This window comes from Crotalus tigris, unplaced genomic scaffold (assembly GCF_016545835.1).
Source record: "Crotalus tigris isolate CLP2741 ecotype Arizona unplaced genomic scaffold, ASM1654583v1 scf7180000020772.518028, whole genome shotgun sequence".
Classification (NCBI taxonomy): domain Eukaryota; kingdom Metazoa; phylum Chordata; class Lepidosauria; order Squamata; family Viperidae; genus Crotalus; species Crotalus tigris.
Genome location: NW_024098172.1, coordinates 423758 through 451112, shown reverse-complemented (window position 1 = coordinate 451112; position 27355 = coordinate 423758). Strand labels below are relative to the sequence as shown.

General features: G+C 48.3%; 2 protein-coding genes across 2 annotated transcripts; both read left to right on the top strand.

Annotated features, from left to right (window-relative positions):
• Positions 1-373: 373 nt before the first annotated feature.
• UBOX5 (U-box domain containing 5) lies at positions 374-25068 on the top strand. The gene is made up of 5 exons (XM_039368395.1): positions 374-504; positions 16842-16943; positions 20050-21226; positions 22859-23029; positions 24597-25068. Exons 2-5 carry the CDS (start codon positions 16890-16892, stop codon positions 24803-24805), a joined length of 1611 nt encoding a protein of 536 aa, XP_039224329.1. The 5' UTR covers positions 374-504; positions 16842-16889; the 3' UTR covers positions 24806-25068.
• On the top strand, positions 403-12808 carry FASTKD5 (FAST kinase domains 5). The gene is made up of 2 exons (XM_039368394.1): positions 403-504; positions 8475-12808. Exon 2 carries the CDS (start codon positions 8498-8500, stop codon positions 10904-10906), a length of 2409 nt encoding a protein of 802 aa, XP_039224328.1. The 5' UTR covers positions 403-504; positions 8475-8497; the 3' UTR covers positions 10907-12808.
• Positions 25069-27355: the final 2287 nt, after the last annotated feature.

Here is a 27355-nt window from a genome sequence, read left to right as displayed (position 1 = left end):
TGATCCCCTTTTGCGACCTTCCAACGAGCAAAGTCAGATTTGCTTAACGACCGTATGACTAACTTAACACCTGCAACGAGTCACTTAACGAGAGCGACAAGAAAATTTGTAAAACGGGGCAAAACTCGCTCAACAACGGTCCTGCTTAGCAACATGAAGGTTGGGCTCAATTGCGGTCGTAAGTCGAGGACTACCGACTTGCACGCGCACCCTCTAGCGCCTGCGCAATATCGCCGTCGTCGTCGCTTCTTTCTCTGAGCATGCGCGCGGAAGCGGACGAGACGCCCGCTTCCATTTCCCTTCCGGCCCAAAGCTACCTTTTACCAACAGCGCCTGCGCGAGATTCCCCTCTGTCGGCGAGGTTAACCTCGGCCGTTAGGCTCTTCGCCGGAACTGCGTGACGCCACCTGACCGGAAGTGGTCCTGCGGGGGCGAAAGGGGAGCTTCGCCCAGCGCCCTGCGAGCGGCGGCCGCGGCCGAAGGAAAACGGGAAGGTAGCCCGCGGTGAGTGTGGGACGGGGAAGAATGGCTGGACCGTGTTTTCGAGCCGAGGGGGGGCTAAAGGGACGAAGCGGGCCGGTTAGCCACCCCTCCCCCCCCACGTCCCCCAGAGACGTGGACGCATTCGCACGGGGGAGGGGGAGGGCTGGTGCGTGAGCCCCGCCCCCCGCGCGCAACGTCACAGCCCCGTGGCCCCGCCCCCAGGCGAGGGGAGTTTCGTGGTCTGGAGGGCGCCGCGTTGGGGAAGGCGGCTGTGCGCCCCTGCGACGTCAGTCGCGGGAATTGCGCAATCGAAGGGGAGGCTCCTGCGGAGGCTCCTCCTCCTGCTCCCCTTGATTGGCCGGGGGGGGGGTTCCTGACTCCTCCCCCGCCCCTTTTCTCAGGTGCGCCTGCTGTCATCTCAGAGACTGCTGGACTCTGATAATAAACAGTGGTGGGTGGGGCTTATTTGGAAGGGGAGGGGCAGGGGGTGGGGCTTCTGCCCCCTCTGCCCGGCTAGATCAGGGGTCTTCAAACGTGGCCCTTTCATGACGTGGACTTCAACTCCCAGAATTCCTCAGCCACGCACGCTGGCTGAGGAGTTCTGGGAGTTGAAGTCCACAAGTCATAAAAGGGCCAAGTTTGAAGACCCCCTGGGCTAGGTAGCCACAGGTGGGCATCCAAGGTGCTCCTGAACTCCCAACTCCAGGTACAGGTAGTCCTCGTTTTGCAGCCACAATTAAGTCCCCGGGAAACTGCTGTCCATCCCAGCGGCAATCTCCCTCTTCTTCCTAAAAGGAGAACCTGGAGTAAACAGACACTTTTATGTTGCGACGAAGCACAGTGAGGACCAGCTTGCCTTCAGAAATCTTGGGCGCTCCATCACTGGAGATTTTTAAAAAAAGAGACTATAGGGTCTCCTGCTTGAGCAGGGGGCTGGACTAGAAGACCTCCAAGGTCCCTTCCAGCTCCTATCCTATTCTATTCCTCTATATTCTATATTCTATTCCTATAGTCTCTATTCTATTCCTATATTCTATTCTATTTCTGTATTCTATTCTATTCCTATAGTCTATATTCTATTCTATAGTCTATATTCTATTTCTCTTCTATTCTCCCTATCCCATCATCTGGTTTCCAGTTAAGGACTCGTCTCTATAGTGCAGTGGTTCTCAACCTGTGGGTCGGGACCCCATTTGGGGGTCGCCAAACAACGCAGTCCGCCATTTTTCCCCCCCTTTTCCTTAGCTGTGCTACTCCCTTTTATTCTATTGGCTTTTGAAAGCCAATAGAATAGACTCTCTTGAATAGAGTCTAATTCTATTGGCTTTCAAAAGCCAATAGGAATTGTCCAGGCTGTCTCTGCCCTGCTGAGCCCGCCAAAAGTCCCATTCTGCAAACGGTGCTGCACCAGTTGAGTAGTCCTCGACTTGCGACCGGTTGGGGGTCGCGGCATTAAAAAGGTTGAGAACCACTGCTATAGTGGAACCACTGGCTGAAGGAGAGGAAGCCCCAAAGGGAGAGAGATTAAAAGCCATTCCAATTTGGAGTTCATCTGGGAACTAGAAAATGTTTGAAGATTTTAACTGGTGGGTGATGCTGAAACAGCACAATCAATAAGAATCCTTACCAACTGTAAAATAACTCTGTCTGTGGAGTTTGTCAATCATCCAGGTCATGGTTGTCCCTAAGGCGCTTTTCCGAAGGCAAACGGAACTTTCTTGGTTTTCTTTGAAGACGTGTCGCCGCTGAAGAAGCTTCTTGGATGAGAAGCGAAACGTCTTCAAAAAAAAAAAAAAAACCCAAAGTCCATTTGCCTCCTGAAAAAAAAAAAAAACACCTTTGGGGTTACGTTGTTCTTCACCCTTGTTGTAGCCACCAATTTATGCTCATGTTTTTCAGAGGAGGTCTGCTCTCATTTTACTACTGGTCTTTCCTAGCACTAGGTGGCAATAACAGATCGCAGTCTCCCTCCCTTTAATCCAAATCCTGTACACCGCGTGCCGTTTCCCGAATCTTCCTGCCTGCTTTCTATTTCTATTTTTTTTTTCTCTGGAAGGGATCGATGGCAAGGATAGAAACAGATGGAAGGAGAGGGACAAAGGACTCCCTATCCTTTGCACCATTTTAATAGACCGCAGTGGCCCCGTTTGCTCTCTGAAAAATAAAAACAAAATGTCCGCTCGAAAATCTTACACCAGCTGTAAACAAATTCTGTCTTTATGTTATGCTTCATTCGGGATGGGGGGGGGGTGCTACGTGAAAAAAAAATGTAAATGAAATGAATGGAAGAATTAAACTAAGGAGAAATTTCCCGACAGAACAATTAACCAGTGGAACGACTTGCCTCCAGAAGTTCTGGGTGCTCCATCACTGGAGGTTTTTAAGAAGAGACTGGATAGCCACTTGTCTGGAATGCTATAGGTCAGTGGTTCTCAACCTGTGGGTCGGGACCCCATTTGGGGTCGAACGACCATTTCACAGGGGTTGCCAAACAACGCAGTCCGCCATTTTTCCCCCCTTTTCCTTAGCTGTGCTACGCCCTTTTATTCTATTGGCTTTTGAAAGCCAATAGAATAGACTCTCTTGAATCGAGTCTAATTCTATTGGCTTTCAAAAGCCAATAGGAATTGTCCAGGCTGTCTCTGCCCTGCTGAGCCCACCAAAAGTCCCATTCTGCAAATGGTGCTGCACCAGTTGAGTAGTCCTTGACTTACGACTGGTTGAATAGTCCTCGACTTAACGACCGGTTGGGGGGTCGCGGCATTAAAAAGGTTGAGAACCACTGATATAGGGTCTCCTCTCTGAGCAGGGGATTGGACTAGAAGACCTCCACGGCCCCTTCCACCTCTGTTATTCTGTTAAGGCTTAGGCTTCCCTAAGACCTGATACTTGAAGGGCTGTAAAAGAAAGAGGGGGGCAATTTATTCTCCATAGCACCCAAAGGAAGGACAAGAGGTAATTGGTACTCCACGGTCCCTGTTATTCTGAATCATGTAATGCTGAGACTTTGGAAAGAGTACAGAGAAGAGCAACAAAGATAATTAGAAGACATATAAGAAACGGTTGCTGGAATTGGGTATGTCCAGTTTAATGAAGAGAAGGACGAGGGGGGGCAGGATAGCAATGTTCCAATATCTCAGGGGCTGCCCCAAAGAAGAGGGAGGGGGTCCAGCTATTCTCCAAAGCACCTGAAGGCAGGACAAGAAGCAATAGATGGAAACTAATCAAGGAGAGAAGCAACCTATAATTAAGGAGAAATTTCCTGACTGTTAGAACAATTAACCAGCGGAACCACCTGCCTCCAGAAGCGGTGAATGCTCCAACACTGGAAGTTTTTAAGAAGAGACTGGACAGCCATTTGTCTGAAATGGTATAGGGTTTCCTGCCTGAGTAGGGGGTTGGACTAGATGACCTCCAAGGTCCCTTCCAACTTTACTATTATTATTATTATTATTATTTCAGTATTTCAATATGCATTTTGTAGACCAAAAGTTTGTTAATGGGTCTCGTCATTCTCAAAAGATTGGAAACCCTTCTTAGCCTTTTTTGAAAGCATAAGAGACAGCTCTAATAACTTATAGCTCCCGACACAGGTAAGTCCTCAAGTTACAGCTGTTCATTTAGTGACCGTTCAAAGCTACAACTGGACGGAAAAGAAGCAACTCGTCCCCGTTTTTCACACTTCGCGACCGTCGCGACATCCCCGTGATCAAAATCCGGATGCAACTGGCATGTACTTAAACAGTTGCAGTGTCCCTGGGTCACGTGATTACCCTTGGTCAGCCTTTCCAGCCAGCTTCCAACAAGCCAAGACAATGGAGGAAACCAGGTTTGCTTCACTGTCGCATGATTCATTTAACGGCAGCGATTTGTTTTAAGAACTGGCGAGAAAGGTTGCGAAAACGGAGCCAAACTCGTTTTAACAACTGTCTTGTTTAGCAGCGGAAATTTTGGATATAAGTCGAGGACTACCAGTAATTTTCCCCCCTCCCCCTTTCCTGGCCAACAATAATCTGATAAGTCACTTAATTGGCTGCATATCACCCTGGCTCTTAAGGTTGGCTTGAGCGAGTGAATTTCTCTATTTTAGGATTATTGAGAGCTTGACTTCATTCATTCATTTTACAGTAGCATCAATAACTTGAAAAAATGTACCTCGATTTCCTAGCTTGACAAATTGTGCAGTTCTCTGGGGCTTCTGCTTTGAAAATTATAACACTATTTGTCGCAATAGCTCTACAGACAAAAGATGAACCCTAAGGAAAAATGATGACAATATGTACTACCGTGTTTCCCCGGATGTAAGGCCTACACCAGGGGTAGACAACCTTGGCTCTTTTATGACTCATGGACTTCAACTCCCAGAATTCCTGAGCTAGCCATGCTGAGGGGAAAGGGAGAAGTTTCGAAGCTAAGCCATGCTGGCTTAGGAATTCTGGGAGTTGACGTCCACAAGTCATAAAGCAGCCTAGGCCTAGCCCAGAGGTAGGCAACCTTGTCTCTTTTATGACTCGTGGACTTCAACTCCCAGAATTCCTGAGCCAGCCATGCTGAGGGGAAAGGGAGAAATTTCCAAGCTGAGCCATGTTGGCTCAGGAATTCTGGGAGTTGAAGTCCACGAGTCATAAAAGAGTCAAGGCTGCCTACCCCTGGCCTACACCAACAATAAGCCCTAGCTTGATTTGGGGCGTGGGCCTAATATAAACCCTACCCCCAAAATAAGCCCTAGTTTTGGGGCGAGGCACAAACCTAAAAATCAAGCTAGGACAGGTAGGGGAATGTGGATCTGCCCCATGCGTCCTGCACCTGCTTCCCTTGTAGCCAGGCCTCTCCTCGCCGGCCCACTTCTTCTGAGGCCTCTTCTGCAGCCAGGCCTGCATTTCTCAATCACGGGCCTTTCCAGAAGGCCTCTGCAGCCAAGAACCGAGCTATGGGTTCAATCCACTGCAGCCGAGTACCAAGCTATGGATTGAATCCATAGCTCAGTATTCGGCTGCTTAGGCCTTCCAGAAAGGCCTGACTGCAAAGTGCAGGCCCGAATGCAGCTGCAGAACTTCGGCCCCAGAAGAAGCGGGACCGGCTGGGTGGTGCTGGAGGTGAGGTAAGGCCTACCCCGAAAATAAGACCTGGTGCCTTTTTTAGAGGCAAAAAAAAAATAAAATAAGACCCGGTCTTATTTTCGGGAAAACACAGAATATATAGTGCATTTAGTCCTCGACTTAACCACAATTGAGTCCAAAATTTCTGTTGCTAAGCGAGACGGCAGTTAAGTGAATTTTGCCTCATTTTACGACCTTTCTTGCCACTGTTATTAAGTGAATCACTGCGATTGTTAAGTTAGTCACACGGTGGTTAAGTGAATCTGGCTTCCCCCATTGACTTTGCTTCTCAGAAGGCTGCAAAAGGGGAATCGCGTGATCCCTGGGGACACTGCAAACCGTCATAAATACGAGTCAGTGGCCAAGCGTCTCAATTTTGATCACGTGACCCCGGGGATGCTGCACCGCTCGTCGATGTGAACAACGGTCATAAGTCCCTTTTTTCATGGTCACTTTGAACGGTCCCTAAATGAGCTGTCGTAACTGGAGGACTACCTGTATGTGGGATATGACTCATTTGAGAGAGAGAGAGACAGTTAAACACTTCCGTGGGCTTGGGAAAATGAATGTTAGGTCCTTGGTGTAATCCTTTTAATCTTCCTAGATTGTGCAGGGTTTTGGTTTTTTTTTTTTTTTTTTTTTTTTTTTTTTTTTTTTGCAGAAAACAAAATAAAAAGTGGTTCTGATTGGAATCTCTTTTTAAACAAAAATAAGAATTTAGAGTACATACAGTTTATCCCCTTTCTGCCCAATTGCCTTTCTCTGTCTCTTACGTCCTGCTAGTTTTGGCTTTGCCAACCCTGATAGATTCTTTTGCTTCCTGTTTCCTTTTTTGGGGATGCTAATTCTTCTAAACAAACAAGTAGTTTATGTTTGCAGCGTGGTGATTGGCCCAAAGTCACCCAGCTGGCTTTCGTGCCTAAGGTGGGACTAGAACTCACCGTCTCCTGGTGATTGGCCCAAAGTCACCCAGCCCGCTTTCATGCTTAATGCGGGACTAGAACTCACTGTCTCCTGGTGATTGGCCCAATGTCACCCAGCCAGCTTTTGTGCCTAAGGCAGGACTAGAACTCACCATCTCCTGGTGATTGGCCCAAAATCACCCAGCTGGCTTTCATGCCTAAGGCGGAACTCGAACTCACCGTCTCCTGGTGATTGGCCCAAAGTCACCCAGCTGTCTTGCATGCCTAAAGTGGGACTAGAACTCACAATAAATATTCTGATTGCTAGCCTAGCACTGTAGCCATTACTCCATTGTTCCACAGCCTCAGCAACTTTTAAGATGTGTGGGCTTCCACTCCCAGAGTATCCAGTGGCCGGGTGGGAGGCATCTGTGCTTCGTAACATTGAAGAGTGTCAAAAATGGAACTTTTGCACTATTGATTGAGCCAACTAAGAAAGGGACATGCATTATTTCAAGTTTCTTATCGTAGGGAAATAGACTTCAGGTGCCATGATGCCATGCTTGGGTTTGAGAGTTGGGTGATGCTCGTAGCAGCAAAATCATGACATCCATCCAGGATGTCAGGGAAAGGGCAGAATTGATTGAAAGAGAAACCTTGGTGGGGATAACCTGAAGGTTTTTGGTGGAGGGAGGATGGATGGAGGGAGGGAGGGATGAGATGTGTGCTCAAGGTTTACTATCCGTGTTTGTTTTTGCATACGTGTGTGTGGGAGGAGGACAGACACTGGAATTACCAGTGGATTGCATGCTTCTGTCTTTTGGTAAATACAAGGATGGTATATGGGTCAGGAAGAAGAAATAAATCCAATTTGGGGAGGAAAATTTCCTAGTTCTGAAATAATTATTCCTTCATTTCTGGGTGCCTTCATTCACTCACTCACTCATTCATTCCCCACCTTTATTATTTTTACAAATACCTCAAGACGGCGAACATATCCAACACCCCTGCCTCTTCCTATTTTCCCTACAACAACCCTGTGAGGTGGGTTGGGCTGGGAGAGAGGGACTGGCCCAAAGTCACCCAGACGGCTTTCATGCCTAAGGCAGGACTAGAATTCACCGTCTCCTGGTGATTGGCTCAAAGTCACCCATCTGGCTTTCATGCCTAAGGCAGGACTAGAATTCACCGTCTCCTGGTGATTGGCCCAAAGTCACCCAGCAGACTTTCATGTCTAAGGCGGGACTAGAATTCACCGTCTCCTGGTGATTGGCTCAAAGTCACCCATCTGGCTTTCATGCCTAAGGCAGGACTAGAATTCACCGTCTCCTGGTGATTGGCCCAAAGTCACCCAGCAGACTTTCATGTCTAAGGCGGGACTAGAACTCACCGTCTCCTGGTGATTGGCCCAAAGTCACCCAGCAGACTTTCATGTCTAAGGCGGGACAGAACTCACCGTCTCCTGGTGATTGACCCAAAGTCACCCAGCAGGCTTTCATGCCTAAGGCGGAACTAGAACTCACCGTCTCCTGGTGATTGACCCAAAGTCACCTAGCAGGCTTTCATGCCTAAGGCGGAACTAGAACTCACCGTCCCCTGGTGATTGGCCCAAAGTCACCCAGCAGGCTTTCATGCCTAAGGCGGAAGTAGAACTCACCATCACCTGGTGATTGGCCCAAAGTCACCCAGCCGGCTTTCATGCCTAAGGTGGAACTAGAACTCGCCTGGCCCAAAAACACCAACCCGGCTTTCCTAGATAAGGCAGGACTAGAACTCACCATTTCCTGCTTTTGAGCCTGGTGCCTTAACTACCAAACGTATGTAAAAGAAGAGCATGCAAAGCTAAGTAGCGTTGTTTCTAGTTACTCTGTTGGTTTTCTTTGGGCGTAGAGCGCATTGGATTCTGAGTAAATGTAGCGCTTTCAGAAAATTATCTTGATAACGACAGCAGAAGTGGAAGCCACTTATTCTTCATCTGCCCTTTTTTCAGTACCCGGCCTGGTAATTGTGACCATGTCTACGAGGATAATATGCCGAAGATTTTCAGGGCGGTCTTGTAGGACAACTACATTTCCCAAGGCGGAGATCCCGAAGAGCTTCCCCCGAGAAGAAGCGAGCCAAAGCATCCAAAGAAGAGGCCGAAATCCGATAGTTGCTGTGGTGCTCAAAGCATGGAAGCCACCAGGTTACCAATTAAGTCCTTACCCTTCCATTTCCCGGGAATCTAAGGGTCTCCTTCACAATGTTGCCCTCCTAGCTTTCAGAGAAGGACGTCTTGAATCTGTTTGCTCCAGAACTAGTATTAGATGCATCCAGAATACACCCAGGATTCTCTGTCTCCCAAGGCTTTCAAGAATAAAGAGCAGTTTTCTAGATTGGAGAAACGGCAAAGCTTTCTGCACTCAAGCTTCCCCAAGGGACTCCTGGCTGTTGTCCTCCATCAGGAATGGCACGGATGAGGTCCATTTAAAGGCAAAAGGCAGCAAGGAAGTGGCTAGGCAATTCCAGAAGCAGAGACCCGAGTACAAATCGCTGTGTTACAGCCCAGATCAACGCCTTCTGCCCCTTCCAGCCGAAGAGTATCATTTCATCCTACAGAACGTCTCCGTGTTGAAAGAGTACATGAAACCCAAGGACATCGTGAACTCTTTCTTCCGGCTGAGCCATTTGCCGGCAGAAAAACGCCAGGCCTTCAAGTCCAGCGCCAGCTTTGCGGTGCTTTGTCAGGGCGTGGTTCGGAGCGTCCAGCGGTTTGGGAACGCCGAGCTGATCGTGCTTTTGAAAGCCTTTGTGGCCCTAGGCGTTCCGCCCGTCCATTATATGCTGAAGGTCATGGAAGCCGAATGCAGCCGGCGAATCGAGCTGCTGAGCTTGGACCAGCAACTGCTAGTGGCCGATCTGTGGCGTTGCTTGAACTGTAAAGTCCCCCAGTATCTGGACGCGATGTTGAACGACGTCAACGCGAAGTGGCAGGCTCCGTCTTTGACCCAGTTGGTCCAGCTGGTCTACATCATCGGCGAAGGGCGTCGGGCCCCTGAAGAGTTAATCAAGAAGTTGGAGGCCTCGGTGTCGAAACATTTGCAGGCTCTCAGTCTGGAGGAAGTGGGAGTCGTCTGCTTGGGTTTCTTCAAGGCGCAAAGTAACATGTCCGAGCCTCTCTTGAGAAAAATCGGAGACAAAATTTGTGGCTCCCTGAGAGACATGAGCAATTTTGCCATCGTGAACGTGCTGAAAATGCTCCGGGGGATTCATTTGGATCACATGGACTTTCTAAAGGAGCTGCGGCATGTCATTCCTCCCAGAATCTCCACCATCAGCATGCCGGGGGTCATGCACATCGCGTTTGCCTGCTCCTCGTTGCGCTATTTCGACGAAGACATCCTGAACGCCATTGCGACGGTGGTGCCTCCCAAGGCGGCTTCTTGCCGAACCAAGGACATCGCGAAATTGTTGTGGTCTTTTGGAACCTTAAACTACCAGCCTCCCAATGGGGAAGAATTTTACGACAGCCTGTTGGAGCAGCTGGAGTCGCGGTTGTTCGAGTACAACCAATTCCCCGAGCATTTGATCACCTCCTTAATCGGTTTGGCCTTTGTGGAGCGTTTCCCCTACGAATTGCTGGACTATGTGTTGAGTCCCGAGTTTATCCAGCTAAGCAGCGTTTGTAAACATGATCTCTGGAAAGATTTTTTCACCCTGGACGGGACGGTGGGGATCGAGTGTCCGGCCTATGCCGGCAGTCGTCTGAGCGTCCAAAACAAACAGGAGATGGCGGGAAAAATGCAGGACTATTTCTTGAAGCCGGAATTTGAGGCGGCGTGGTCTCTCCTGGAGGACGTATTGGGGGGCCCCCAGTTTGTCAAGTTCCACGCCATCTTGCCCCACGCCAGGTCCGTGGATTTAGAAGTCCGTTTAGACGCCAGCCGAAAGCCGTTGCCGTTTAATTTAGAAGGGGCCACCACGGAGCGCTTAGAACTGAAGAAAAAGGGCACGTTGCTGACCGATAACCTGATTAACCAGCTTTTGAAAGGGAAATCGCTCGGCCAGCCTGACGCAAGCGAGAAAAACCAAGGTATGCAGCAAAAGGCAGCATTTCGTGGACTGCCTGTTTGGAAAAAAGTGGAGTTTTCCGATGCCGGACCTGGTTTGGACCCTTCAGCCGATGCAAAAACTGAAGGACGACCCTCTACGATAAACCAGAAGCAGCCAGAGTGTGTGAAATTAGCTCTTCAAATCACCAACCGAAACCAATACAGGTACCACTCAAAAGAGCTGCTGGGACTCCACGCCATGAAAAGGAGACAACTCCGCCGAATGGGATATATACCAGTGGAACTGCCCTTTTGGGAGTGGTTTCCGTTACTCAAATGTAACCGGGAGGAACAGAGGAAATATTTGTGCCAAAAAGTATACGAAGCGTAGCCAAAACATCCCATAGAACCGGACTAAAAATCCTCGGGGGGAATGACTTGAGGGTTTGGGTTTTTTTAGCTTTTAAGGTGACCGCCGTCGTAGCTGGAAACCGTCATAGTCAGTATTTTCATGCTAGCCTTCAGCCCACTTCTCTGAGGGCGGAGGGATTTCGCGCCCATCCTTACGTAAATAAAACGCTGCTACTCATACAACTTTATTTTAGTCGTGCTCCACCACTTCGCCCGCGAAGGATCAGCCATCATCACTTGAAAAACCGGTGGGGGGAAAAGCAAAGCTTTGAGAATTAATTCGTTATGTATATATACAATCCAGCAATTGATTTGCCCATCGTTTGAGGGAGCACATCTCGCTCATAGGTCGACAGGCTGTGAAATGGGAATTTAAAATTTGCCTGAATTTGGGGAGATGTCAGAAGAAATGTAAAATGTTTTCGGGGTGCGCGTATATACACGAGTGAGAAAGAGAGCTGCAAAATGTGGGCGTATTAATCGGAGTGGGCGGCAGCACCCGTCCCACGCGGATTGATCTTGGAAGCTACAGTGGTGGCCAAAATTGTGGAAACCTTTTGGGAAAAGCATACTTCTCATTTCTTTACAACGGTAGCCTTGTTCACTTGATAATACTATTTTCCATCACTTTCTGGGCGACCGGTCAACTCTTTGCACCATCACTTTAATTTTATTACGTTTTACAAGCTCACTAAATGAAAGAACACAAAAAAACCCAGCCAACTTGATAGCCATCACGTAACACACCGACAAATGTCCTTCTCTCAGCTTCAATACAGGACATCAATAACCGAATCCGACTGTGATCTGATTTGCTCATGGCCAACACAAGGTGACACCTGATTGGCTCTCTAAACACTCATGCTCATTGGCTACAATCAGGTGAAGGAAAGCCACCTGATATCAACCTAAGCAAGTCGTGCTTCCTTTTTCCGGTTATTTGTCTATAACTTTTCATAGAATACAGTACAGATAATTGAACAAACTTAGTTGCATTACATTCTTGATTAAATTATCTTTCCATTGATATATAATTTTATGGTACTCCTCCTCCAAAAAAAAGTGTTATTAGCCATCAAAATCTCACAAATACACTTTTCCCAAAAGGTTTCCACAATTTTGGCCACTACTGTAAGTAGGATCAAACCTTGTTATTATTTGAATGGGAGGCCACTAAGAAATCCTTGGAATGTAGGTTAGATTGGGAAGTCAGGACATATCCCAGAAAAGTCACTTCTGCATTGCACACCAAATCAACGAAGAAACAAACCGACATGGAGAGGCTTCGAAGTTACCATAAAGTGAATTTAAGCCCTTGGGTATATATTTGCACGTGGATAGGTAGTCCTCGACTTAACGCCCAAAATTGTTGCTAAGCAAGACATTTTGTGAATTTTGCCCCATTTTACGACTTTTCTTGCCACCGTCATTAAGGTAGTAACACGGTGGTTAAGTGAATCTGGCTTCCCCCACTGACTTTGCTTGTCACAAGGTCGCAAAAGGAGATCACGTGATTCCAGGACACTGCGACCGTCGTAAATGTGAGTCCCCTGCCAAGCCTTTGAACTTTGATCCCATGATGCTACGGCAGCCCTAAGTGTGAAAAACGGTCAGAAGTCGCTTTTTTTCCCCCCAGTGCCTTCTGTAATTTAGAACGGTCGCTAAACAAAACAGTCAGAAGTCGAGGACTACCTAGATATTACTCCAGTAGGCAAGATCAACCCGGTGTAAGAAAACGCAGCTTGGCTAATGGGAAAGAGTTGGGCAATATTGTCGCATCCCACATTTTTAATGCTTTAATTCTTTGCTCAAAAGGGGAAAGCTGGATGCCCCAGTTAAGTGACTGGAAAACATTACCGCAATTAAAATATACTTTTATGGCTTTTGTGTGTTTTTATTTGTTCTACTTATTTACCTATTTATTCTGCTGCATCGTGTCGAATCAACAAAGGCACATACGGGAGAACAGAACCCAGATGGCTTCAGTTAGAACCGTGTTTCTCAATCTTGGCCACTTGATAGGTGAACTTCCAACTCTCAGAATTCCCCAGCCAGCACAGCTGCCTGGGGAATTCTGGGAGTTGAAGTCCACCTGTCTTCAGGATGCCAAGGTTGAGGAACACTTGAGTTAGAAAATGGATTAAAATTTGTTCCGCATGATCTCCTAACACTAACTCACCTAATGATGGGATTATAGTTGCTCTAAGATTCACATGTGTTGTTTATTTAGGCTTCAGTCTTGCCTTTCTGTTCCAGAGGGTGGCTAATTATCACTGGTATTATAATACAGCAGTGGCCAAAATTGTGGAAACCTTTTGGGAAAAGTGTTTTTGAGGTTGGATGGCTAATAACACCACTTTTTGGGGCGAGTAGTACCATCAAATTACATATCGATGGAAAGATAATTTAATCAAGAACGTAATGCAGCCAAGTTTGTTCAATTCTCTGTACTGTATTTTATGAAAAGTTATAGCCAAATAAGCAGAAAAAGGAAGCACACCTTGCTCAGGTGGATGTCAGGTAGCTTTCCTTCCTCTGATTGTAGCCAATGAGCATGAGTGTTTAGAGAGCCAGTCGGGTGTCACCTTGTTTTGGCCATGGGCCAATCAGATCACAGTCAGATCCGGTTATCGATGTCACGTATTGAAGCTGAGAGGAGGACATTTTGTCAGTGTGTTACATGATCGCTATCAAGTTGATTGGGTTTTTTTGTTTTCTTTAATTAATGAGCTTGCAAAATGAGGTTTCCAAGCTGAGCCATGCTGGCTCAGGAATTCTGGGAGTTGAAGTCCACAGGTCATAAAGAGGCCTAGGCCTAGGCCAGAGGTAGGCAACCTTGGCTCTTTTACGACTCATGGACTTCAACTCCCAGAATTCCTGAGCCAGCACGGCTAAGCATGGAAACCTCTCCCTTTCCCCTCAGCTTGGCTGGCTCAGGAATTCTGGGAGTTGAAGTTCAGGAGTCACAAAAGAGCCAAGGTTGCCTACCTCCGGCCTAGACCGCTTTATGACTCGTGGACTTCAACTCCCAGAATTCCTGAGCCAGCATGGCTCAGCTTGGAAACCGCTCCCTTTCCCCTCAGCATGGCTGGCTCAGGAATTCTGGAAGTTGAAGTCCATGAGTCAAAAAAGAGCCAAGGTGGCCTACTCTAGTCTACACCATCTCAGACAAGTGACCGTTTGGCGTCTTCTTAAAAACCTCCAGTGATGGAGCGCCCACAATTCCTGAAGGCAATTATTACAACTTAATAAGTTGGAGAGACCCGCTCAGTTGTAAAATTTCAAAACCACCTGGAAAAATAAGAAAGTGAATTTCAGTGGAGAAAAGTTGGTGGGAACTGCACGGCTCTCCTCAAACCCACTTCAGACATTTGATGTGAAACGTATTAAGGGCCTTTTCAGCATTCTACTTTGGTGTTTCTCAACCGTCCCTGTTTGAAGATGTGCGGACTTCCACTCCCAGAATTCCCCAGCCAGCAGAGGAATTCTGGGAGTTGAAGTCCACAAGTCTTAAAGTTGCCCAGTTTGGACACCTCAGCTATGGTGGTTGGGGAATTCTGGGAGTTGAAATCCACAAGTCTTAAAAGTGGCCAAAGTTGGACATCTGTATTCTAGGCCCTTCCACTGTTACAAAAGCACCATTCAAAATTCCAAGCCTTGTATTCCAAGCTTGCCCAATTGATCACGAGTTCTGAAAATCAAAATAGAGCCAGAAGGGACCTTAGAGGTCTTCTAGTCCAACCCCCTGCTCAAGCAGGAGACCTTATGCCAGTGGTGGCGAACCTTTTAGAGACCGAGTGCCAAAACTGCAGCCAAAATCCCACTTATGTATTGCTGGGTGGGCGTGGCTATGGTGGAAATGGCAGGCTGGGTGGGCGTGGCCAACTCCATGTTGCTCTGGCGGGTGGGGCAGTGGGCAGGAGGGCGTCTTGCTCAGTGGGTGGGGGGGCATGGGGGGAGGCTCCTGAGCCCCGCAGCTCTTCTGAGGGGGGGAGGAGGGGCTGGGCTGGGATTGGGGCTCCCTTCCGCTGCCCACCTGCGCTCTTCTGCTGAAGATGCCGCAGCTCCACTTGCGTGGCAGGGCAGGGGCATGTTTGCGCATGGGGACACCTGTAGGGCTACTGCCTCGCTTTCCGTGCCTGCTTCCGCTGAAAGTTGCTCCCTTTATAGCAGTGGTTCTCAACCTTTTTAATGCCGCGACCCCCAACCGGTCGTAAGTCGAGGACTACCCAACCGGTCGTAAGTCGAGGACTACCCAACCGGTCGTAAGTTGAGGACTTTCCCTGCCCGGGAGTGCCACGCAAGCGTGGTGCCGCCCTCTGCACCAGCCAAGGCGTAGGTGGCAAGCGGCAGAGACGGCGCAGGGCAACCACCGGCTGGGCCACCAGCTGGCCCAGCCAAAGGGAGGTAAGGCACCCGCCGGGCCCCACGTGCGCCAGCAACCCTCCCTGCGCCCGCCGGCCTCCCACCTCCCACCCCTGGCCCTCTTTTCCTTACATTTTTAGTAGTTGCTCAGCAGGGAGGGGTGAAAGCTTCCAGACAGCTCGCCTTCGCTTCAGACAACTTGCAGCACCGTTTGCAGAATGGGACTTTTGGCGGGCTCAGCAGGGCAGAGACAGCCTGGACAATTCCTATTGGCTTTTGAAAGCCAATAGAATTAGACTCTATTCAAGAGAGTCTATTCTATTGGCTTTCAAAAGCCAATAGAATAAAAGGGAGTAGCACAGCCAAGGAAAAGGGAGAAAAAAGGCGGACTGCGTTGTTTGGCGACCCCCGTGGAATGGTCGTTTGAACCCAAATGGGGTCCCGACCCACAGGTTGAGAACCGCTGCTTTATAGCCTCTTGCCTCATCCCAGACTGCGCATGTGCGGAGAGCTGCGCACGTGTGGAGAGGAGGAGGGAGCAACTCAGCCCAGCAATGGCTCGCGTGCCACCAGAGACGGCTCCGCGTGCCGCTTGTGGCACGCGGGCCCTAGCTTTGCCGCCATGGCCTATACCATTTCAGACAAGAGACTGTCCAGTCTCTTCTTAAAAACCTCCCGTGATGAGGAACCCACAGTTTCTGGAGGCAAGGTGTTCCACTGGTCAATTGTCCTCCCTGTTAGGCAGCTTCTCCTTAATTAAAAAGAATTTAATTAATTAATTAGAGTCCCACATTGGCAATAGCTTATCCCAGACTCTGGATGGCGAACCTGCCCTCAGGATTGGGAACAGCGACCTGTCGTGTTGACCCTGGTGGAGAACGTCGTCGTCCTCGCGGCTTATCAACCTTTGTCACAAGTTTGCATCGCTCCTCCATCTGCACCAAATTTCTTTATTTGGAAATTTTATATTGCTGCCTCCTCGTTCAATTAATTAAGACAGGTTGCCTGCAGAAGTGTCTTGTAAAGGTGGTCCTTGACGGGCAATTGAAGTCCACAAGCCTTAAAAGTGGCCAAGATTGGACATCTCTATTCTAGGCCATCCCAATGTCCTTGACTTACAACGGTTCATTTAGTAGCCAAAGTTACAACATCACTAAAAAAAACCCCCTGACTTATCATTTTTCACACTTTCGACCACTGCAGTGTTCCCCGGGGTCACATGATCAAAATTCAGACCCTTGGCAACTGACTCATACTTACGACGGTCGCAGTGTCCTGCGGTCGTATGATCCCTCTTTTTCGACAAAGTCAATGGGGAATCCGGATTCACTTAACAACTGTGTTACTACCTTAACAACCACAGTAATTCACTTAACTGCGGCAAGAAAGGTTGTAAAAATGAGGCAAAACTCAGTTAACAACTGTCTTGCTTAGCGACAGAAATTTTGGGCTCCATTGTGGTTGTAACCCGAGGATGACCTTTGCTTTTTTATGATCCTCCCTTGCTGGTCTGTTGGGATTTAAAAAAACGTTCTGTGTTTTTATTGTAGAGCCGGATTAAAAATTGGGGAAGCCGATTTCCATTCACAGCCATAAATATGGTGATCAATGTCTGCCTTCCACAGTTCAAGCCAAGGATTCACTGCAACAAGGTATTTGGGCCCCCCAAAAAAGTACCAGCACAACACAACACAACACAACACAGGCGGTCCTCCACTTGCGACCGCAAGGGAGCCCGAAATTTCCATTTGCTAAGCAGGACAGTTCAGTGAATTAAGTCAGTTTTGCCCCATTTTGTGACCATTCTTGCCACAGCGGTTAAGGGACTGGCTGCAGTTGCTGCACTTAACACGGTTGTTAAGTGACTCTGGCTCCCTTTTTGACTTTGCTTGTCAGAATGTCGCAAATGGCCCTGGGACACTGCGACCGTCATAAGTATGAGTCAGTTGCCAAGCCTCTGAATTTTGATCACATGACTGCAGGGATGCTGCAACGGTTGTGTGAAGAACGGTCCTATTCACTAAAGGCTAAAACATATCAGGAACAGTTGCTGGAATTGGGTGTCTACACCAGGGGTAGGCAACCTTGGCTCTTTTATGATTGGTGGATTTCAACTCCCAGAATTCCTGAGCCAGCGATGCTGAGGGAAAGGGAGAGGTTTCCAAGCTGAGCCAGGCTGGCTGAGGAATTCTGGGAGTTGAAGTTCACAAGTCATAAAAGAGCCAAGGTTGCCTACCTCTGGCCTAGGCCTAGGCCGCTTTCTGACTTGTGGACTTCAACTCCCAGAATTCCTGAGTCAGCATGGCTCAGCTTGGAAACCTCTCCTTTCCCCTCAGCATGGTTGGCTCAGGAATTCTGGGAGTTGAAGTCCACCAGTCATAAAAGAGCCAAGGTTGCCTACCCCTGGTCTAGTTTAATGAAGAGAAGGACGAGGGGGGACATGACAGTAGTCTTCCGATATTTGAGGGCTGCCACAAAGAAGAGGGAGTCAAGCTATTCTCCAAAGCTCCTGAAGGCAGGACAAGAAGCAACGGATGGAAACTAATCAAGGAGAGAAGCAACCTAGAACTAAGGAGAAACTTCCTGACAGAACAATTAACCAGTGGAACAACCTGCCTCCAGAAGTGGTGAATGCTCCACAACACTGGAAGTTTTTAAGAAGAGTCTGGACAGCCATTTGTCTGAAATGGTATAAGGTTTCCTGCCTGAGCAGGGGGTTGGACTAGATGACCTCCAAGGTCCCTTCCAACTTTTTTTATTATTATTATTATCATCATCATCATCACTATCATTATTATTACTTTTCCCAGTGCCGTTGTAACTTTGAACAGTCGAGGACTACCTGTACAACACAGCAAAATAGACCGAGGACTTGGTATGGAGCACAGCAGTTGTGTATCAGCGGAGGCAACTGTCGTAGGAATCAAGGGACACGGTGATTCAACAGTGCATGACAAAGTCAGCGGTGGTTGGGCAGAGGAACCCGCTGCTGCTTTATGCATCTCCTTTCTCAGAACTTACACAGCGGCATCAGGCAAACAGATCCCTTAGGAAAGGGGTGTCAAGGTTGCCACATCACGTGACGTGTGTCACGACATATTGCCGCTATTTTCCCCTTGCTGGAGTGGGGTGGGCGCGGCTTTCGTGTGATGCCTCCGGCCTTTGGGCCGACAGTTGGATACCCCTGATTTAGGACATAAAACACAGAATCTTAGAAGACCTGCCAGGTCTTTTATTCCATGGTGGCGCAGTGGTTAAAGTGCGGTACTGCAGGCGACTTCTGCTGACTGCCAGCTGCCAGCAGTTCAGCAGTTTGATTCTCACCAACTCAAGGTTGACTCAGCCTTCCGTCCTTCCGAGGTTGGAAAAATGAGGACCCAGATTGTCAGGGCCAATAGGCTGACTCTGTAAACCGCTTAGAGAGGGCTGTAAAGCAGTGTGAAGCAGTATATAAGTCTAAGTGCTATTGCTGCGTGCTAAGGGAGGGAGGGAGGGAGGGAGGGAGGGAGGAAGGAAGGAAGGAAGGAAGGAAGGAAAAAAAGAAAGGAAGAAAGTGCTGGAAGGAAGGAAAAGAAAAAGAAGGAAAAGAAAAAAAGAGGGAAAGGAAAGGGAAGGAAAGGGAGGGAGCTGGAAGGAAGGAAGGAAAGAGGAAGGAAGGAGGGAGCTGGAAGGAAGGAAAAAAAGGAAAGAAAGAAAAAGAAAGAAAGAAAGAATGAAAGAAAGAAAGAAAAAGAAAGAAAGAAAATAAAGGGAGGGAGCTGGAAGAGGAAGGAAGGAAGGAAGGAAGGAAGGAAGGAAGGAAGGAAGGAAGGAAGGAAGGGTGGGTCCTGGTGGTTAGAATGCAGTATTGCAGGCTGACTGCCCACTGCCAGAAGTTCGATCTGGACAGGGCTCAAGGTTGACTCAGCCTTCCATCCTTCCAAGGTCGGGAAAATGAAGACCCAGATTGTTGGGGCCAGTAGGCTGACTCTGTAAACCGCTTAGAGAGGGCGGTAAAGCAGTGTGAAGCGGTATATAAGTCTTATTGCTATTGCCCTTCCTTCTCTCCATCCACCCATCTATCCATGCATGGTGGCGCAGTGGTTAGAAAACGGTATTGCAGGCTGACTCTGCCCACTGCCAGGAGTTCGCTCAAGGTTGACTCAGCCTTCCATCCTTCCGAGGTCATTAAATGAGGACCTTTGTTGAAGGCTGCAATAGGCGGACTCAGTAAACCGTTTAGAGAGGGCTGTGAAGCACTGTGAAGCGGCATATAAGTCTAAGCGCTAAGTGCTATTGCTATTCCAACTCTGCCTCAAAGCAGGAGACTTTATAGTACCATCCCGGACAAACGGTTGTCCAGTCTACAGATAGTCCTCAACTTACAACAGCTTGTTTTAGTGACCGTTCAAGTGACAACAGCACTGAAAAAAGTGACTTATTTCCATATTTTTTTTCACACTTAACGACCGTTGCAGCATTCCCCGTGGTCGCTTCATTCAGACACTGGGCAACTGACTCCTATTTATGACGGTCGCAGTGTCGTGTGATCCCCTTTTACGACCTTCTGACAAGCAATGTCAGTGGGGCAGCCGGATGCACTTAACGGATCCGGTGACGAACTTAACAACTGCAATAATTCACTGGCAAGGAAGGTCGTAAAATGGGGCCAATGTGACTCGGCAGCTGTCTTGCTTAGCAACAGAAATTTGGGGCTCAATTGTCGTAAGTCGAGGACTGCCTGCATTCCCCGTCACTGACCCTCCTCCTCAATTGTAGATTTCCGCTGACGGCTACGAAGCAGAAAACCTCATCTCCGAAGACCCTGTCAAGAGACATCGCGGCTTCCGCTGCGAATACTTCATCAAGCCGCCGGTCCAGGTGACAATTTCCTTCCCCTTCAATGTGGAAATTTGCCGGATTAATATCGATACGTCTTCCGGAAGCTGTCACAACATCACCGGGTTGGATATTTATACGTCTACCTCATCCAACAAGGCCTGTTGGAATAACCCCGAGCCTCCCTTCTCCGCTCCGTCCAGCCAGCAGCCTCCGTTGGACAAAGAGACATTCACGCTGGTGGGCAAAGCCATCTTAAAAAATCAAAGCAAAGTGACCTTCGGCCATCGCGGCTTCCGGCCCAGGCTTCCCTTCCATCACCAGACAGATCCCCTACTGTCCTTTCCTGGCTCTGCCTCTTTGGACTTATGGAATAAAGGTCCCACTTCCTTAAACAGCGTCTCGCACCTGAGAATCTGCATCACGCATGTAGCGGGCAGCGGCCTCCCTTGCATCAAGAGAGTCGAGGTCTGGGGCCAGCCGGCCAAGTCCTGCTCTCACGAAGTGTTGGATGATGTCCTCCAGGTGGCCACCAGATCCCCGTTGGAAGCCCCGGGAGGTCAACTCCCCAGCTTTCCTCTGCCCATGGAGAGCGACGTCGTGCCCTTTGGACACTCCACCTTCCAGGAGCAGAAGCTGGTTGAGGTTCTCCAGGACATCCCGGAAGAATTCTTGGACCCCATTACCCTGGAAGTCATGACTCTCCCCATGTTGTTGCCCTCCGGGAAAGTGATCGACCAAGGAACCCTGGAGAAGTGCAACCGCAGCGAGGCGACGTGGGGCCGGGTGCCCAGCGACCCGTTCACCGGGGTGGCTTTCGGCCCTCATTCCCAGCCCCTTCCCCACCCGTCCCTCAAGGCGAGAATAGACCACTTCCTCCTCCAGCACAACATCCCCGGCGTGAATCTGCTGGGGAGGAGCCGGGCCTCGGGGGCGGTGGTCACTTCGTCCCTAGCCATGTCCTCGCTCAAACGGAAAATCGATCTGGTGGATCAAAACCAGGAGGGCTCGGCGGAGCCCGGCCACTTCTCGACCGTAGCGTCCAGCTTGGAGTCCCACGCGAAGAGGGTGAAAATGGAATGGGATTTGAATTCTTCCCAAATGGATTGTTCCACAGGTATCCCGAGCCTTTGGGTTTCTTAACTTGCTGCGGGATCCGTCCACCTCTGGGGGCGACGAGCCGAGTGTCTGTTTAATATTCTGCATAGCTTTGGCCATCGTTTTCAGAGGTTTGCAAGGGTCTTCTGCAACCACGGTCTCTGTTCGTTGGTTGGTCTTCCACTTTTGTTGTTTTTATAAATAACTCAAGGCGGTGGACATGTTCAACACATTTTCCTCCTATTTTTCCCACTACGACAACCCTGTGAGGTGGGTTGGTCTGACAGAGATAGGGACTGGCCCAAAGTGACCTAGCCGGCTTTCATGCCTAAGGCAGGACTAGAACTCACCGCCTCCTAGTGATTGGCCCAAAATCACCCAGCTGCCTTTCATGCCTAAGGCCAAACTAGAACTCACCCTCACCTGGTGATTGGCTCAAGGTTACCCAGCAGGCTTTCATGCCTAAGGCAGAGCTAAAACTCACTGTCACCTGGTGATTGGCCCAAAGTCAGCTTTGTTTTTATTTGCTATTTTTGTATCTGATTGTTGGGCGTGCTACCCAGACTTGCTTTTGGTGAGATAGGTATATCCAAATACGGGAAGGAAACTTTTTGCCTTTTTCAGCCCCAATCTAGGTGCTATCCCAGGCAGCAGTCGCTACTGCTACAAATCATTGTTATGTTAAATTTGGATTGCCAACAAGAAGGGAGACTAGTATAGCTATTTCGAGCTATTTAGCTCTCATCAGCTAGCCATACCCTTCTGAGATTCGAACCTGGGCCGTTTGCACGTTAGGCAGCTGTATTAACCTCTAGGTCAGTGGTTCTCAACCTGTGGGTCGGGACCCCATTTGGGGTCGAACGACCATTTCACGGGGGTCGCCAAACAACGCAGTCTGCCATTTTTTTCCCCCTTTTCCTTAGCTGTGAAACTCCCTTTTATTCTATTGGCTTTTGAAAGCCAATAGAATAGACTCTCTTGAATAGAGTCTAATTCTATTGGCTTTCAAAAGCCAATAAGAATTGTCCAGGCTGTCTCTGCCCTGCTGAGCCCGCCAAAAGTCCCATTCTGCAAACGGTGCTGCACCAGTTGAGTAGTCCTCGACTTACGACCGGTTGAGTAGTCCTCGACTTACAACCGGTTGGGGGGTCGCGGCATTAAAAAGGTTGAGAACCACTGCTCTAGGTTAATTTAAAAAAAAAAAAAAACACTCCATATATATCTCCTCCCTGGTCTTCCTCCCTTCCTGACACAGCTGACAAAAGTGAGAAGAGCCTGTGGCCTAGAGCAGGGTGTTAAACCTCCGCCCCATGGGCCAGACGTGTCATCCAGAAGCCGTGCCCACCCCATTGCCAGCAATGGCAAAACCGGCCCAATACATTGCGTGACGTCACGGGTTTGACATGTCTGGCCTAGAAGTTAATACAGCTGCCCAACATGCAAGCGGCCCAGGTTTGAATCTCAGAAGGGTATGCTTGCTGATGAGAGCTAAATAGCTCGAAATAGCTATACTAGTCTCCCTTTAATTCTTTGTTGGCAATCCAGTGATAGACAAATAAATCGATCTGGGTAGCTTGACCAGCCAGGGAGGTAGCTGGTATTTGGCTCTTACACCATGCCTCTTCCTAGATCTTTCTTGCTCTCTTTACAGAAGTGGCGACTCATGAACAGAGGCTGTCCGAAAGTTTGGACAGCGCCTTGAACTCCGCGCTTAGCACGATGCCGTTCACTGCAACTTTGGCTAAAGGCGGGCAACACCTCCACAACAACAGCAGCAGCGGCAGCAGCTCCAGCACTTTCTCTGGGACAGGCGGTGCTCACGGTAAAGCCGGCAAAAAGTTGGCCCGCTCATGGTCTTCGCCCTACTTTTCAGGGACCGGGGGCCCTGCCTGCCCGCCAGGCTCCTTGGGGGTTTGACTCTTTTACCCATACGAAAAATAGCTCGCTTCCCTATACCTGCTGAATTTTTATTTATGTATTTATCGAATTATGAAGACCGCCCATCTTTCCCACAGGGGGACTCAGGGTAGTGCCCAAGTAAACCTGAAAATGGCCTATAAAATTGAAAAAGGCAAGGATGGATTAAAATTAATATTTAAAGTTAAAGTCCCACCTTAGGCATGAAAACTGGCTGGGTAACTCTGGGCCAGTCACCAGGAGCTTGTGAATTCTAGTCCCGTCTTAGGCATGAGAGCCAGCTGGGTGACTTTGGGCCAATCACCAGGAGACGGTGAGTTCTAGTCCTGCCTTAGGCATGAAAGCCGGGTAGGTGACTCTGGGCTCATTACCAGGAGACTGTGAGTTCTAGTCCCGCCATAGGCATGAAAGCCAGCTGGGTGACTTTGGGCCAATCAACAGGAGATGGCGAGTTCTAGTGCTGCCTCAAGCACAAAAGACAGCTAGGTGAGTTTGGGCCAATCACCGGGAGACGGTGAGTTCTAGTCCTGCCTTACCAATGAAAGCTGGCTGGGTGACTTTGGGCCAATCACTCACTAACTCTCAGCCCGGCCCACCTCGCAGGGTTGTTTTTGTGAGGAAAACAGGAAGAGAAAGGTATGTTAGATAAGTTCGCCGTCTTGACTTATTTGTAAAAACAATAAAGGGGCGATACCGATAAATCAACGCAGATCTGATCAGCTACATCTATACATTTCTTTAGTCTAGCACGGGTAGGCAACCTTGGCTCTTTTATGACTCATGGACTTCAACTCCCAGAATTCTTGAGCCAGCATGGCTCAGCTTGGAAACCTCTCCCCTCAGCATGGCTGGCTCAGGAATTCTGGGAGATGAAGTCCACAAGTCATAAAAGAGACAAGGTTGCCTACCTCTGGCCTAGGCCTAGGCTCCTTCATGACATGTGGACTTCAACTCCCAGAATTCCTGAGCCAGCATGGGGGAAACTATGACCCCTTCATGACTTGCGGACTTCAACTCCCAGAATTCCTCAGTCAGCCACGCTGAGGGAAAAGGGAGGTTTCCAAGCTGAGCCATGCTGGCTCAGGAATTCTGGGAGTTGAAGTCCGCAAGTCATGAAGGGGTCATAGTTTCCCCCATGCTGGCTCAGGAATTCTGGGAGTTGAAGTCCACATGTCATGAAGGAGCCTAGGCCTAGGCCAGAGGTAGGCAACCTTGTCTCTTTTATGACTTGTGGACTTCATCTCCCAGAATTCCTGAGCCAGCCATGCTGAGGGGAGAGGTTTCCAAGCTGAGCCATGCTGGCTCAAGAATTCTGGGAGTTGAAGTCCACGAGTCATAAAAGAGCCAAGGTTGCCTACCCCTGGTCTAGCCGGACTGCCTCCAGCCAGCCACCAAAAACGCAATCATTGAGTTGTCACGTTTTCACTTTTGTGTATTTTTTCCCTCCTTTTTTGTTTTGTTTTTCCCCACAGAGCACAACAGGAGCCTCAGCACGCAAGGATGCTCTTCCTGTTCTCGAGGCTTTTCGTTGTATTTCAAAACCGATGCTGTGTACCAGCTTCCCTGCAGGCCCCTGGTGTGTCGCGCTTGTTTGGCTGAGCAGCAGAAATCTCTCTCCATCTTGTGTACGAATTGCAAAAGGTTGTTTGCCACCCAGGACATTTCGAGGGTCCATTTCTGAGAAGGATGAATATATATATATATATATATAAAGGATATATATATATATCCCAGGCAGGCTTCATTGCAGGAGCCAAGAGACGTGACTGGTTTCTCCCCCCCCCCTCACTGCCACCGCCGAGTCACACAACGACAACAATCCTACACGTGCTGTACTTTAAAGAAAAAAGAAAAAACAAGGAACTGACGAGGTTGTACACGCTGGAATGAGGGTCGCATTTTAGAGTTGGAGGATAAAGGATAATAAAGCCATATGCTTCTCTATTTTTTTTTTTTTCTCTCTCTCTCTCCAAAAAGTTCATTTCTACGTCCAAATTGCATCCGTATAACTTGAAGTTCTGTTCTTTGGCCCTTTTTCAAACGGCCCATGTTAATCAGTGGCTTCGCATTCATCAAAGGAGGGGAAATAGCAGTTCACTTTTCACAGGATCTATTCAATTCAGAATAGAATAGAATAGAATAGAATAGATCTGGAAGGGATCTGCTCGAACCGGGAGACCCTATGCAATTTGAGACAAGTGGCTATCCAGTCTCTTCTTAAAAACCTCCAGTGATGGAGCACCCACAACTTCTGGAGGCAATTTTTGTTCCACTGGTTGATTGTCCTCACTGTTAGGAAGTTTCTCCTTAATTCCAGGTTGCTTCTCTCCTTGATTAGTTTCCATCCTTTTGACTTCTGGTGATTTGGAAAATAATTTGCCCCCTCTTCTTTGTGGCAGCCACTGAAATACTAGAATTCTACTATCGGGTCACCCCTAGTCCTTTTTTCTAGACTGGCCAGTCCCAATTCCTGCAACCGTTCTTCATATGTTTTAGTCTCCAGGTCTTTAATCATCCCAGTTTCTCTTCTCTGCACTTTTTCCAAACTCTCAACATCTTTTTTGTGATAGGGTGACCAAAACCTGCTGCAGTATTCCAGATGTGGCCTTACTAAGGCTTTACAAAGCGGCACTAATACTTCGCGTGATCTTGATTCTGTGCCTCTGTTTATACAACCCAGGATTGTATTAGCTTTTTTGGCTGCTGCTGCACACTGCTGGCTCATGGTCAAGTGATCATCCACTAGGACTCCAAGATCCTTCTCACAGTCACTGTTTTTGATACTGTTTTTGATATTCAGTGAGAGGTGCTTTTTTTTTTTTTTTTTACTTAAAAGAGAAAAAAGAATTTATGTCAGGAAAACATATCGGCCCGAAGCATCTGTCCATGATCTCCTCTCTGGGTTTTCAATTTGTTTTGCTAGATGTGCAAAAAAAAAAGAAAAAAAATACTCTTGAGTCTTACAAAGATGCAGTCATACCTGCACCAGCCCAACCCTGCCCCCCCCCTAAAATAAAGAATTTGGTAAGATTCAAACCCTGAACACCTGAAAAAAACAAAGAAGTGAGGTAGCTGTTCTGAAGCCTTCCAGAAAACAAAAAAAGTGCTGTTTGAACGGTTCTCATGGGCGTTTTAATTCATTGTGCAATTCGGCAAAAGGAGAACAGAAAAGGTGTCTTTTATACATACTGGTTTTCTATTGTCCAGAAGTTGTGCATCTGGCCGATGACATTTTAAACCTTAATAAAATTAGGGTCCAAAATCATAGGGGACTTAACCAGCAGTGTGTTGGCTTGTCGCTTGTGGAAGCTGGCACAACATCTGCGTTAGGTGGACTTTTTGGATTGAAGAATTGCCTGCTCACATATTAAACCAGTGGTTCTCAACCTTTTTAATGCCGCGACCCCCCAACCGGTCGTAAGTTGAGGATTACTCAATCGGTCGTAAGTCGAGGACTACTCAACTGGTGCAGCACCCTTTGCAGAATGGGACTTTTGGCGGGCTCAGCAGGGCAGAGACAGCCTGGACAATTCCTATTGGCTTTTGAAAGCCAATAGAATTAAGACGCTATTCAAGAGAGTCTATTCTATTGGCTTTCAAAAGCCAATAGAATAAAAGGGAGTAGCACAGCTAAGGAAAAGGGGGGGGGGGAAATGGCGGACTGCGTTGTTTGGCGACCCCCGTGAGATGGTCGTTCGACCCCAAATGGGGTCCCGACCCACAGGTTGAGAACCACTGTATTAAACAGAGAATTAGCTCATCACAGGTTATGTAGCTGGAGAGGAGACCACCAGGAAATCCTGGATGGAAAAGGTGTTGTTTTTTTTGTTGTTTTTTTTTACAAAATATCCATAAGCTCAAATAGTCTGGGTACAGATGTTTGTTTGTTTATTAAATTGATATGCTGCCCATCTCACTGTCAAGAGACTGAGTGACTTACAATGTCATAAAACAGCAATAGCCAGTTTGAGACAGTTTGGTGTAGTGGTTAAGGCACCAGGCTAGAAAACCGGAGAACATGAGTTCTAGTCCAATCTCCAGGGGACGGTGAGTTCTAGTCCCGCCTTAGTCATGACAGCTGAGTAATTTTGGGCCAATCATCAGGGAATGGTGAGTTGTAGTCCCGCCTTAGCTATGATAGCCAGCTGAGTGACTTTAGACCAATCATTTTAAACCTTAATAAAATTAGGGTCCAAAATCATAGGGGGCTTAACCAGCAGTTGTGTGGCTT

Coding starts and splice junctions, on each gene's coding strand:
- FASTKD5 (XM_039368394.1), top strand. CDS start 8,498: ATGTCTACGAGGATAATATGCCGAAGATTTTCAGGGCGGTCTTGTAGG.
- UBOX5 (XM_039368395.1), top strand. CDS start 16,890: ATGGTGATCAATGTCTGCCTTCCACAGTTCAAGCCAAGGATTCACTGC. Junction 16,944..20,049: donor CAAGGATTCACTGCAACAAG/GTATTTGGGCCC, acceptor CCTCAATTGTAG/ATTTCCGCTGACGGCTACGA. Junction 21,227..22,858: donor CCAAATGGATTGTTCCACAG/GTATCCCGAGCC, acceptor CTCTCTTTACAG/AAGTGGCGACTCATGAACAG.